Below are 14,035 nucleotides of genomic sequence, written 5' to 3'. Positions count from 1 at the left end.
CAACGACGAAACAACAACAACCCAGGTAACGGAGAAGCTGTGAACCGTGGACATACTGTAGAAACAAAACAAAACCTAGGAAGAAACAAAAAACACAACCAACAACTTACGCGCCCAACTACACATCTTCATTCCGTACTGTCATCATCCAGTTCCGGTGGCTTCGTTAAATCACAAAAATTCGCGCCCCCGCACAACAGAGGAAGAGAACACAACAAAACAAGAAAAAGAAACACGATTAAAATGCTTTTGTTTTAACCATTTTTTTGCGATTATTATTTTCTTCTCTTTGATTTTGCTTCGGCTTTTCCGCCGACCAGTGCTCTCCAATCATCCTTCCCATCCCCCTCTGTCTCCCTTTCCTTCTCCTATCGATACATACAGTTTTTTTCTCCTTTTGTGGTGATGATGATCATCACATCACCCTTCACGTGCTCTCCCAAGTTCTTCTGTCTTCGTCGCGATTACGATCGCGTTTTTCGCTTTGTTTGTCTTCTTTTCTTTTCATATTTTCGCACGATCAGGTTTTACGTTTTTCCACAGTGTTTTTTTTTCTCATGTTCATACTTCCTGCTTTGCGTCTTTTGGCGTGTATTTGTATCGGTTTGTATACGTTTGCTGTATGTGTGTTTGTATATGGTGTAGGTCCAGTTTAGTGTTACTGATGCGTTTCAAAGTCTCTAGTATAGTTTGCGTTAGTTAGTTATTCGTGTTTGTGTTTATGTATTCGTATTTATGTGTTGTCTACTCTTTGTTTCTGTTCTTTAATTAAATAATTAAATTATCATAATTTATACACAGATTACTTGTAATTTTTATTTCCTTTCGTTCTACTCGTCCTTGGTTTTTTTGTTTTTCTTTTTTGCGTGTTCGTATTTCCGTTCCTTACTGTCGTTCTTGTCTCTTGTTTTCACTGCTTGTCTCTTCATGCGCCATGCTCATCAAAACCCATCATCACACGTTTGTTTTGTTTTTTTTTTCCTTCTCATTTTCCATTTCCTGCGCAACACTTACTTTGCATTTGACTATGCTTTCTCTATCTCCATTAAATTCAGTTCCTTTTTTCATTCGTTCCCCCATTCGTGCTCTACTATTATTATCAGTTTTTTGTGTGTTACTTTATTCTTATATTTACTATTACTAGTTTCAGTTGTTTTTTTTCTTTTCCTTCGCCACCCTTTATTCTTTTTTCATTTTACTTTTCACGTTTTTTACCCCCACATTTTCCCACAGCTTCGGTACTGTAAATTGGAATTTCTAGCTTTTTTGCTCATTCGGTACCGATTTGTTTTGTTTTAGTTTTCCTACTAAACACGTTTTATTATCCAGTGAAATAGTTGCGTTGACTAAACTTTGACTTAATGTCCGTCGGACTGAGTGAGTGTATGATCGGTATGTTTGTTGTTGTTTATGTGTGTGTGTACGTTTGTTTGTGTGGATACGCATGTCTTACTTTTCATTCACCCTCGCCCCCTTTTTGATCAAACCCCCCATTCATTTCGTCCCACCTTGTCCAATATGTACAGACACAACTGACCACCAAAAAGCCTAAGGTTTGCACACTAGTATGTGTCGTTGCTTGCTGTGGCTGTTTTGTTTGTTTGTTTGTTTTGTTTCTTCTTTAATCCGTACAATTTGTTATCATAGTGTTTATGCTTTAGTTTTGCATACATCCTATTCTACTTTTACATAAGACTTGTGTACGCTTGCAGCAGTAGAGTTTGCCATCTTTCCGAGACAAAAATGAAAATAAAATCCCAAAAACAAAATCAAAATACACCATTTTGCATGATCACCGTGCCCAGTACCGCGGTCAGCCTAGTCGTCGTACCGAATTTTGCCAATAAATCGTTTCCTCGTTAGTGTTTCACTTGCGTCGTCACAATTCCGACCGAAAAATGTCTGCCATGGTTGTTTGTTTTTCCCCCCTTTTCTCACTTTCCTATAGTTTCCTTTTGCTGCTTAGTATTTGTTATGTTTTTTTTGCTGTGCGTGTACGTCACTGAGTATATAATTTTCATTGCATTTTAATTTTATCTGTTCCATATGCGAACCTATTTCCAAATGTGCCTAGACTAGTGTTTATCCTTTTTACCGCTGCTTTTCGTTAGTAGTCTGTTTCGTGTAAGTTTTTTTTTCATCTTCTTTTTTATTAGCCATTTTAAATTGCCATTAATTTCTAACCTGAATACTTTGCATTTGCATAGTGTGTTGTTGCAGTACTGAGTGTGTGTATGTATGTGTGTTTGTCTGTATCGTTTTCATAACTTTACTTGATTATTTAGGTAGTTTTTTTTTTGTTGCTGGGAATCCGAAAAGAGTCTATAACAATTGTAGCGTCCAGTTCGTTTTTATTTTTCAACATTCGAAGAACGTTGTACGTCGTTTTCGTATGGTTTGATTAGTAAGTTTGTTTTTTTTTCTTTTGTTTGCTTTACTTTGCTTAAGTTTGTAGTGATTTTGCTATTTATTTTCTTCTATTATTGGCATACATTTTCAGCGTTCATGCAATAACAGTTTTGTCTATGCATAGTTGCGTTATTTTTTTATTTTGTTTTACCAGTTTACCGACTTCATCGACTCCCATTTTCGATATAGCACGGCTATTATTGTGTCGAAAACGTTAGCAGCAAACATTGGGGGGGGGCGAAATGGTAAATCATAAATGTAGCGGAATCGAATGGTCAAGATTTCGGTACAACAAACAAATGTGTGTTCGCTGGGAAACAGTTTATTTAGCTGACGGGTGGGAGCATAATTCAATACTGCATACCACACACTAGTGTCGAATGAAATATGACTGACGGACTTTACAGAAAGGGGTGGTAACACAGGTGAAACGTAAGATGCGGGAAGATGTTAAGGAACATAAAGAAAACAAATGATGCAACTGTAATCGTGATTAGCAGGCGTTTGATTTTGGGTGAAAAATGTGGGCTGTGCCACAAGTCACATTTTTTTTGTCGGGAAGATACATATTTAAGACCACACATTCATAAATCTAAATAGTTTGGTGCATGATTTAAAACAAAAACATGAAACTAAACCCCGGCATATGGCAATGTTCAGCTATCACAACGGAGAAACAAAAAAATCGAGGAATCAGATCAGGTTCAGATCAGCTAAAGCTTAGATTCGTGCGTCATAAACGTTATAACCTTGATTTGTTGCGGAACAGTATATGAGCAAAAGAAGAAGAAGAGAAAAAACAACACAAACACGCGTTACCAATTTTACATCTACAGGCTTGTACGCATGCAAAACGAACAACGAAAGGATTCACGCACAGAGAGAACGAGACACATCCCCATGTGGAAGGATAACAACCAAACCTTACGAGCAAATGACACAAACACGCGATGGAATCGAAATACCAAACCAACACAACACACTAGTGAAAACGGAACCGAAAAAAGCGTTAACCATTCGATTAGCGTTTGGCGATTCTTTCGCTAGGTGTAACCGTGATATCTTCAGTTTTCCGTTTTTTTTTTTGGTTGCTTTTTTACCTTTCACTCTCTGTTTAGTAAGCATCTTTAATACCTTTCCCCAACAAAAAAACTCCTTCGCACTGTTTCAACTTCTTTCTTTGGAACACATAGACAAATAGGTTTGTTTTTTTGTTTTTAGTTACGATTGGTTGTTGTTTTTTGCTAACTTAGCTAATCTGCTTCGTTTTATTTCAGTTCATGACTACACTTCTCTTTGTGTACGTTCTCGCTTTACGCATTATCGCGCTATTTTGTCTAATGGTTACATGTTCGTTTCTTTAGCTGTTTTTTTTGTGTTGCTTTTGTTGATTTGATGTTGATTTTTGCTTGAATATGAATGCATGCAAGTTACTGTTTACGCCCTCTCTTTCACTGAAGGTAGTGGTGACAGAAAACAAGAGGAAAAAAAAAATAAACGTCAGGAATTTTGAGGCTAGATAGTTATGTTGCTTCTCCTGTCTGCTCGTCCCTTTTTTCCATTTTCGTTAAGATATATGTGTATAGATATATGTATATTATCCCGTACTACCGTTCCATTAAAGCCAAACACTCACTACGTCGGACACGTCGGTCGTTTTTTGTTGTTTATCCTCAAAAACACCTAGCAACAAAAAGGCTCCGCTTGCTATTCGATTATGCAAAAAAAAAACACAAAACAGAAAGAACGTCATGTGATTTTTGCTTATCTTTCTGGCTACTTTCCCTTTTTTTTTCTTCCATGTTTTCCATTCATTTCGCACAAATATTTCTAACTTCTTCTCTTTCCTTTTTGTTTTTGCTTTTTTTTCCTTTTCCTTCCCTCTTTCATTCTTTCCTCTAGTCTTTCGATTTGGATTTTTTTCTCCAGTTTTTCCATCTTTTAGCTTGAAGTTATTTGGGAGTAAAAACTACTATCACATTTAAATTTGCAACAAAAAAGTTGCTGTCTATTTTATACATGCTTTAAACCGAGGCGTTCTGTCACCCCTTTTTAGCCTATCTTCGTCTGCTACCTTTTCCTTTCTTCAGACCGTCGTTTAATCGGCAAGCCCCACACGCATCAACGCTCAACGGACATCTTTCATGATTTTTTTTATGTTCATGGTCGCTTGCAATTTTTCCCGACCAACGACCAAATTGAAATAATAATAAAAACACAAACAGAAAAAAAACACAACTTCAACAGCGTTCGCTCAACATCACTGTTTTGTTTTTTTTTCGCATTGGCCACATGTAGCTTATCACTCGTCACCTTCTAACAACATCATCATCCTCTCTGACCGATCTGAAGGAACCAAACACTTTTTTCGTCAACTACCACCACCACCCCTCCACCTCCCTTCCACACACACACACACTGGTATGCTCACTTCCATCTTGGCCGCTTTAGAATCACACGTTGTAGCAGGACACCTGCTGCATAGGAGGGAAGGCCGCCGTCATCAGCGGGGTGAAGCTGGAGCTCATCATGTACGGATGTAGCCGATGTGAAGCTCGCTGATGCTGCCGATATTTGGCCGCAAACAGCAACTTCTCCGAGGCTTCGGCGGCCGCAGCGGCAGCTGCAGCAGCCGCCGCCACCGCAACCTGATGGTTGTGATGGTGTTGTTGCTGCTGCTGATGATGAAGGTGTTGCTGCTGCTGGTGATGATGTTGTTGATGTTGTTGATGCTGCTGCTGCTGCTGCTGCTGCTGGCGATGTTGCTGCTGACGATGTTGCTGCTGTTGCGAGTGATGTTGTTGCTGCTGCTGCTGTTGTTGTTGTTGCTGCTGCTGTTGATGATGATGTTGCTGGTACTGTTGCTGCTGTTGACGTGCGGCCGCCAGTTTGTTGCAAGCCGCGAGATGTTCCGGACCAGCCGCGTGATAGTCCCGCGGTATGGCGGCCGTCATCGAGCTCTTGTCCGGCAGGGTGGTGGAGTTGCTGGTAGTACTACCCGCACCACCATTCGCTGCCGCCTCCCACAGGCTGAGGTCCGTGCTGGGAATGCCGGTCGTGCTGGTGACGGCCGTATTGTTACCGCTGATGCTACCGGTGTGGCTTCGGTTACTACTACTACTGTTATTATTATTATTACTATACACTGCACAGCCGCCGGCACCGGATAGCATCGCGTCCCGCTTGCCCCCACTGCGGTAGGACGGGGGAGGCAAGTTAGCGGCCGCTACCACCCCGGCCTTCATTGGCAGTGATTCGGGACCGGCCTGGAAATCGCGAGGCACTGCCGCCGCCATTGAAGTCTTCTCGATGTCGCCCCAACGGGGCCCTGCACCGCCACCTTCCACCAGGCCACTGCTGACACCGTTGGCGGTGCTGTTGTACACGGCGCAGCTGGCCGGCATCAGGAGCTGCTGTTGCTGCTGTTGCTGAAGCTGATGTTGCTGTTGCTGTTGTTGTTGCTGTTGCTGCTGTTGCTGGTGGTGTTGACTGATACCCGTATTACTTGCGTTGCGCTTCATGGACGCGCTAGTGACACTTTTGGATTTGTTGCTATTGTTGCCGGTGTTGCTACTGCTGGTGTTGCTGCTGCTGTTGCTGACAGCTAACCCGTTGCCACCGTAACCGTTGGCTACTTTGCTGCTGTAGCTGCTACCATTGCGCACAACAACACCTGCACCACCACCGGGCGCTCCACCAGAGCTGGCACAATCAGACGAACCCATGTGATACCGGCCCCAGTCGGAGGATGATACAGAAGCAGATTGTTGTTGTTGCTGCTGCTGCTGAGACTGGGACTGGTTGTTGGTGAGGTTGTACTGATTCGAGGACTGGCCTGCGAGGTGCTGCGATTGGTGATGATGGTGGTGAGGTTGCTGTTGTTGTTGCTGCTGCTGCTGCTGGTGGCGACTGTGGTGCTGCTGATGATGATGCTGTTGCTGCTGTTGTTGTTGCTGCTGTTGCTGCAGATGACCAGTGACTGTGTTGTTGGCAGCACCGTAGTGTTGCTGCTGCTGACTGTTGGCCGCTGTCGAGCGATGCATCTGGCGCTGAACGTAATCGTCCAGCTGAAGCTGAAGGAACTGGTTGCTGGTGGATGCGGACGACGACTTGTGGGCCGCATTTCGCCGGCTGCTGTTGCTGGCGCTGCTGCTGCTGACGTTGTTTACACCGGTCGTGCAGCTACCATTTATCACCGAGGGATCGACCGAGGCACTGGTGCCACTGACGACATTGCTGGCACTGTTACCACCGCTACCAACATTGCTCGCACTAACGCCACTAACACCATTCTTGGCCGCAATCGACGAACTAGAGCTACGGGACGAATTTGGCATGTTGTTGATGAACGGGCTGCGCCGCTGACTCTCCATCTTGCGGAAGTAGCACGGATGGATCATCAGCAGCGGTTCCACCCGTGCACCGACCGGCGGTTTCGCCTGGTTCGGCAGCTCGTACTCCACGCTGCAGTCGACGTGCAGCGGTATGCTGAAATCCTTCTGCACCGCCATATTGGAGGCGGCGGCCGCAACTGCTGCTGCTGCTGCGGCCGCAGACAGCCGCGATGACAGATGATGCAGCTGACTAGTGGCCGCAACTGGGCTCTGTTGTTGCTGCTGCTGCTGCTGCTGGAGCTGCTGCTGCTGTGCCGCGATGCTGCCTGCATTTCTGCTGCCGCCGGTCATGTGATCGTAGGTCGGATAGCACGCTGCCATAGCCATGGTGATGACACTATTCGTACACACCGTACAACACACCGAAAGGCCTACACCGCTTACTGGGTAGTTTAGTACTGCCTCGCTTACTGACACATACACGGCACGCGGAATCGCACACTGTCACTGCTATTTCATTTGGCACCGATTTTTATTTTCTTCCTTTTTGTGTAATTTCTCTTCCTTCTCGCACACACACACACACACTCGTTTCCACTTCCTCCCTTATGAGGGTGTTACCACCTTTCCACGTGCAAATGCGATTTGTCACACTTTCATCTCAACTAACTGTGGCAGCTTGTTAGCTTTTTTATATATTTCTTTTTTGCTTCTTCACCCACACACACACACACTCGCTAGATACACAGGACACACTTTTTTTCTCTTGCTATTCTGCCCTTCTTTTCAACACATCACACGACGGATTAATCCTTGCGTTTTTTTCCGACGCGTTGCAAAACAGCTTCTAACTGACTGCTGTTCCGCGGTGTTGCTTGTGGTCAGTCTTCTGCTCCTTTCCCGGTTTTCTGCTGGATCTGCTTCTTCCTCAGTCTTCCGATTGCTTTGGCGACGGAATGGAGGATAATCCTGGGTACCGTCGTTGTCAGCGTCAAATTGCCGTCGGGAGTGTCTGGTAACTCCGTTCGGCCGGTTTCTTTCTATCACACTTGGTGGTTTTGCGAACACTTGGCTATCTCCGGTAACGCAGTGCACCGTGCTGCGCTGTTTTCGCAGTGAAATCGGTAAAACTCACTACCAACAACAACCAAAAAACTTCACCTTCACTTGATAATTCTGCACCTCTGCTGGGCGCTGTGCCGTGATATTAAAACTTGAGGTGATGGCGTTACGAAACAAAACTAAGCACTCGTTTCCTTGAGATGTTACTGCTTTGCTACGGTTTGCTGGCTTTGCTTCAACCGAAATTACTTCGAGAAACCCCGCACAAGCACTGCTGCTGTTGCTTTACAACACCACCGCCTGCTTAGTTAAGCGGATTTTTTGCACCTTTCCACCTTGCACACAAACACACACGTGTGCACCGCAACATTCACTCACTGGCGATGCGAAGTGGTTGCGTACTCTTTGCGTTATTTTGCCTCCACACTCGGGTACCGATTCGAAGGACCAAAGAAGGACTATTGATTTTCTGCCACCTTCTTCACTCGGTGGCACTTCTTGCTCTTCTTCTGATATACTATACACTCGTGCAAACACGCACACACACACTCGCTATCACATGCACACACAGCCTCTTTCTCGCTTTCTCTATCGGGTTACGCTGTGTGTAGTGCTCCGTTTCACTCACTCCTCAGTACACCCGTACGCAATGCTCCGATATTTCTTCTTGATATTGCCTGCACACACCCTTTAGTTCGGCGCACTCGGTTCTGCTCACTTGCTCACAGGGCTCTGCTCTCTTTTCTCTCTCACCAGAACGAAAAAAATAAAACCCCTTAACTCTACGATCGCGGCCCTTTCCTTGGAAGGGTATCCTTGGCGCGGTTTCTTCGGGCGCTCTGCAAGCGCTCTAGTGGAAGTTTCTTTTGCGAATGACAGCCAGGTCGGCCATTCGCAGCAGCACAGCCGTTTTCGGAGAACGAACCACGGTTCGGTGATTTCGCTCACGCACACTGCCGTAGCGAGGGCTTGTACGCACACTAGCCCCGCACCAATGAGCCGGAGATGTTGCGCTCTCTCATTGCACTGCGTTTACAGGGCCGATGGTGGCGTCCGATGACGTAGCACCGTGTAACGATGGGAATCCCGCATGCTGGTGTGCGTGTCGTTCGTGGAAGCAGCAAAGCGCACGTTCCTTTCAAACGACTCCAGCTGATTTCGGTGACCAACCAACGGAGAGAATGGTACGCACTACTACCCTCTCATGGTTGTACGGATTCTTCGCACGCACACTACGATGGGAGATTGTGCAGGGTTCGTAAACCTGCATTGCGTGCAGACGTTTGGGTTTATGCTTACAGACGTTTAAATATTAGCTTGTATGTTGCACATACCCTTATTGATAAGTTCTGATAAAACTTAAGAGAATAATCAAAATTTATGTAATAATAGATTGAAACCAGAAAAATTAAAAACTCTCTCCGTATAAAGCATTTTTTTCCAACAAAACGAGCAATTAAACATAAAATCTATCCCGGATAATACACGTGTTTCTTCCCTGGCACTAAATTCCCATAATGCTGGTAGTATTAAACTACTCCACGTATCACGCACACATGCCCAATTATGTTCAATTCCCATTTCCGTCCACCCTGTGTCTGTATACAACTTTCGTAACATAACTCTACCATTATGCTTGCAGCGTAAGCAGGACCGAAGGTGCTTCTCTCTCTCTTTCACTCTCCCTTACTTTTGCAGCCTCATAAAAGTGTCATCTTCACGATTTTACCATCTATATGAGCCCGCCCGTCACGACCTGGCCCGCCCCAGAGCCGTACGATTTCGGCTGGAAGTGGATTTACTTTCTTTCGGCTTCTTCTTTCTGCTTACCCCGCACGGTCCCTTTGCTGGTGCGCCCAGCATCCACCGTCGGGGCAGGTAGCGGCGACAACGTTTTTGAACGGCCGTTCCTTCGATTAGTCGGCACTCGCTGTGATTCACATAATCTTCTCCGATGTCGTCATCGGTCAGCGCAGATTTCGCCTTTACCTTCACCTTCGGTCGTAAAAGACCCCACTCGCTTTAACCCTTCCCTATCCCACACATGCCGATGTCGATGGCAACGCGGGTCGCAGGTAATCGTGTACTCGCTTTCCCTTCACCTTACCATTAGGGTCTTAATTTTTTTTTTGCCCCCCAAATGTTGGGGCAAGTGTATGACTGGAGGGATGCGTCCTCTACCCTCCGCTTCCCATCGGTTGTCTCTGGAAATGCGGGAGGTCCACTGGATTGCTTTGTGGTCTTTGGGTGGTTTTAGCGCTTAATCTTAAAGACCCGAGCCTAGAGGGTAGAATTGCAGTTTATTATTGTCCAGCCGAATTAACCTTCCTTCGGGTTTCTTTCCCTCTCAACTAACTCATAAGAATCTGATTGTATTGGAACTGTGATTTGCGGTCATTTCCACTGATTACTGTCACCGAGTAACCGAATCTTGTCGAGAATTCTTGTGGCTGTGTACATTATTCTAAAAAAAGCTCGTACTAATGATTCCACATCCAACATCAATCCATTTATGGAAGTAAATGGAAACAATTTTATACGAAAAGAACAAAAAAATAAAAACACACACAAAACACCCTCAGCCTTCATTCGCTTAGATCTAGATTAATGATCGCAAGCTAGTTTTGCTGGCGGGATTAGGATTAGTCATCGTACCATCGATCCTTTCACATCCGCTCCATCAATCGACTCGGTCTAATAAATGACTTTTCATTTATTTCTGCATTCAAGCACAACGCAACTAAGAGCGTTTGCTAATACAAATGTTAGAAATACGATACAAAAAATAAAGGAAACTCAACTGCATCGATATATTTATTAATACAACAATAAACGGAACACCGAAAAGTGTTTTGCGTAGTAAAAGTGCTGTAAATGGTGAAAGGAACCCGAAAAAGGTCATAATCACCATTAAGCGTTGAGTTGAATTCAGTTGAATTATTTTAAATATTAAAATAAATTATGATTTATTTTTAACACAAATATTTTCTGTGTAAAATTTGTATAACTTATTTGAAAAAAAAAATGGGTTTGAATGCACATTTTTGTTTCATTTTTATAAACCCTTTTTGTGCCCTTTATTAATTATGAATTATTCCTAGAAATTGTTTGTAGTTAATCACAAACACGTTTGTTACGGTTTATCGTTCTCGTTAAAAATCCAATTATAGATTAAGGTGAAACGCATTACATCAAACGTGGATTGAAATCATTTACGTTTGATTGGTTGTGGCTGATGTGTATGAGATGAGGGATGGATTAATTATTGTATAGTGTTTGACATTTTATAAAGCACACTGGATGTATTTAAAATGTTACAGAAATATTTGTCTAATGATTTTTAATAGCAAATTTATTGTAAAATTAAGCAGAATAGTAGTTATTATACTGAAAATTATAAAAATTTCGGCAACATTAACCCAAAGCAAAGTTAATATTAATTAATGTAATTAATTATTAATGTTGAATAATTTAATAATGTAATTAACAGTATTCAACACATACGATAAATTAATGGTGGTTTTCTATCTCATTGTTTAGTTATTTAGAAATTGTATTATTACCTTTTGTGTTATCTCCTTCTAAATACATTTTTTTCTTTTTTTTTAATTCCACAGTATCTAACGTTAGGCGGAGAAGAAGGCGGCCTATGGGGGTCAAGCGGGCTTGAAAGAACGGACATGTGTATGAATGTTGGTAATAGAAGAAATCCATTCTACTATCGTCTCTCCGGAGGTGCGAAGAGTGCGTGAACGAATGAGAGAAATCGGGAGCCTGCCCCTTCGCCAATTATAGCTGTGTAGGTGTGTCGTGATAACGAAGCCGAAGAGATCATGATAATGAGATAAAGTGAAAGTGTGATCAGTACCGATCGGACAGCAGTACGTCACAGTAATGAAAAACGGCTTTCATTAAACGCTTTGCAAGAGTTGATTTTTTAATGATAAAAACTGATATCTTTTATCCCTGAGGATCATATTCCATTAAAAGAATAGTTATTACATGGATTAGTGTGTTAATTTAATGTAAAACAGTGAAGGTTTACTTAGCACATGTTCGAACTGTTCTAAGCGTCATCTTCCGTTGTGCCTGCGTGTGATCGCGTGATTTTTGTATATCTTTTATCCGTGATATCTTTTATCCCTGAGGATCGTATTCTATTAAAAGAATAGTTATTACATGAATTAGTGTGTTAATTTATTGTAAAACAGTGAAGATTAGTTTAGCACGTTTTCGAATCGTTGGCGGCGTCATCTTCCGTTGTGCCTGCGTGTGATCGCGTGATACTTGTTAGTGTGTGTAAGTGAAGGAAGAACAGCAGTGCGTTAAGCGGCCCAAAATCACGTACAGTATTATCGAAGCAAATGCATAAATTGTACAAAAATCGCATAAAGTTTAAAAACTATGTTAAGTAAAGAGATAGACGCCATTGAAGATGGCGTGTTGAGGTAGTGCGTTTGCCTTCTGATTAATTCTTTTGACATTTTATAACTCATCAATCTAACCGTATCGTGGTGATCGTGATCGATTAAGAAGATTTGCGTTCTATTCGTGTACTAAGCTTGCATTTGTGTTGTGCAGTGCCATAATCGGTTAGTTAATAATATTTGAAATTAATAAAAACAAAATGTCAGTGCATTTTATGGAAAGCGGCTTCCATCATCGTAGGTGCAGAGAAAAGTGGAAGTGTTGGTGAAAAAAGTGATATCTATTTGTCAATAAAATCATTGCTTATTTCGTAAATTCGTTCATAGAAAAATGTGGCCATTTTATGTGTGCGTGGTGTTTGAAATGTGCCAAATCGCGTTGAAGTGTGTATGTGCTTTTGAGCTTAGAAAAAAATCCAAGTGTTGGTTGTTTTTTGGTGAAAAAAAGTTGTGCTTGTTATGAGCTTATTTAAAAGTTAGTTAAGTTTATTTTAAAAATGAGTTCGCATTAAAAGTTAATTATGAGCTTATTGCGTGGTGTTGTAAATGTGTCAAAGGTGTTTTATATGCGTGTGAAAGTTAAAGAAAATTAAAAGAAAAGTGTATTAAAGCAAAAGTGTCGCGAAGAAGAAGTTTTGTCAAAGTCTGATGTGTTTTATGAAAGTGAAGTGTCATGCGCATAACATCCTTTTACCGGGTAAGTAAACCACTAAACCACACAAAATGTCGTAAATAAATTAAATAACGAAAATTTAAATAACTTATTAATAAATAATGTAAATTACCCTCTTACGATCACCCATTTTTCGGCCATTTTTCTTCATTCCCAAACCACACTTTCGCTATTTTACAGTTTTGACGATTTAATTAGTTCAGTATATCATTAACACCATTTTCAGTAAGTTCAGTGCATGTGTATTGTATTCCAGCTCGTTTACATGATCTCTTTTAACAACCTTCCAATAGAAAGATAACATAAAAAATTATGCATTGTTGCAGATACCACATTTTTAATGAATAAATTAAATTTGAAATAAAATTTGATAATAAAATCTTCTCGAACAGAGATCAGCTAGAATTTCCTTTTCTATCGTCTATCGGCAAACATGTGCAGCCTTTTTTTCAGAGCAACCTTACAAAGCTTCATTCGTGCTAGTGGTTTGTTTTAATTAAATCAAAAACCATTCCAATCATTAAAAATGCCTCACAGTTTTGCCTATTTATGGCACAATGTGAGTTGATTACATTTTATAGCCTTTACGGTTGTGGAGCTTTTGCGATTCCGATGAATTTCAAAATAATTTCCATCACCGTGCGTGTTTACAAAAAAAAAAATAATAAACCAGTTCGTGGAACGATTATGTTTATTCCATCGTCAAAAGGTCAAATCTATCTTTAACAACTCTCACCGTATGACAATGTAGTTTTTATATTTTCCAATTAAACACATTCGCAGTTTTCCGAACGGTTGATATTATCTAGCTTTGTTTGATGATCTGGCAAAAGGATGAACATTGGTCGCTCGTAAAAAAGAAGTTCAGTCCCCGATCCGGTTCATTACCATCCACATTGGTCGGATGGATGGAAAAAAAATCGTCTCACTCATCGCAGCTAACGATCGTTGCGTTGTGCATTCTCAACTCCTTAATGCCCCCGGGCAGGTTTTTCCTCCATTTGGACACCACGGAACACAATCGAAAGGATAATTAATCCCGAAAAACCGAAACGAAAAGTCGGCTCCAAAAGGTCCAATCGAGCCCCGGCTGCATACGACCATCGTATAGAAAGCATATAATGTAATAT

The 14,035-nt window shown here is 42.0% G+C and overlaps 1 protein-coding gene across 1 annotated transcript; it reads right to left on the bottom strand.

The window, feature by feature from the left end:
- Positions 1-247: 247 nt before the first annotated feature.
- On the bottom strand, positions 248-8,726 carry LOC125764973 (centrosomal and chromosomal factor). Its single transcript, XM_049429758.1, has one exon. It carries the CDS (start codon positions 7,128-7,130, stop codon positions 4,863-4,865), a length of 2,268 nt encoding a protein of 755 aa, XP_049285715.1. The 5' UTR covers positions 7,131-8,726; the 3' UTR covers positions 248-4,862.
- Positions 8,727-14,035: the final 5,309 nt, after the last annotated feature.

This window comes from Anopheles funestus, chromosome 2RL (genome assembly GCF_943734845.2).
Source record: "Anopheles funestus chromosome 2RL, idAnoFuneDA-416_04, whole genome shotgun sequence".
In the NCBI taxonomy this organism is placed as follows: domain Eukaryota; kingdom Metazoa; phylum Arthropoda; class Insecta; order Diptera; family Culicidae; genus Anopheles; species Anopheles funestus.
Note: the sequence above shows the minus strand (reverse complement) of the source record. Positions and strands in the feature narration are given on the sequence as shown.

Coding starts and splice junctions, on each gene's coding strand:
- LOC125764973 (XM_049429758.1), bottom strand. CDS start 7,130: ATGGCTATGGCAGCGTGCTATCCGACCTACGATCACATGACCGGCGGC.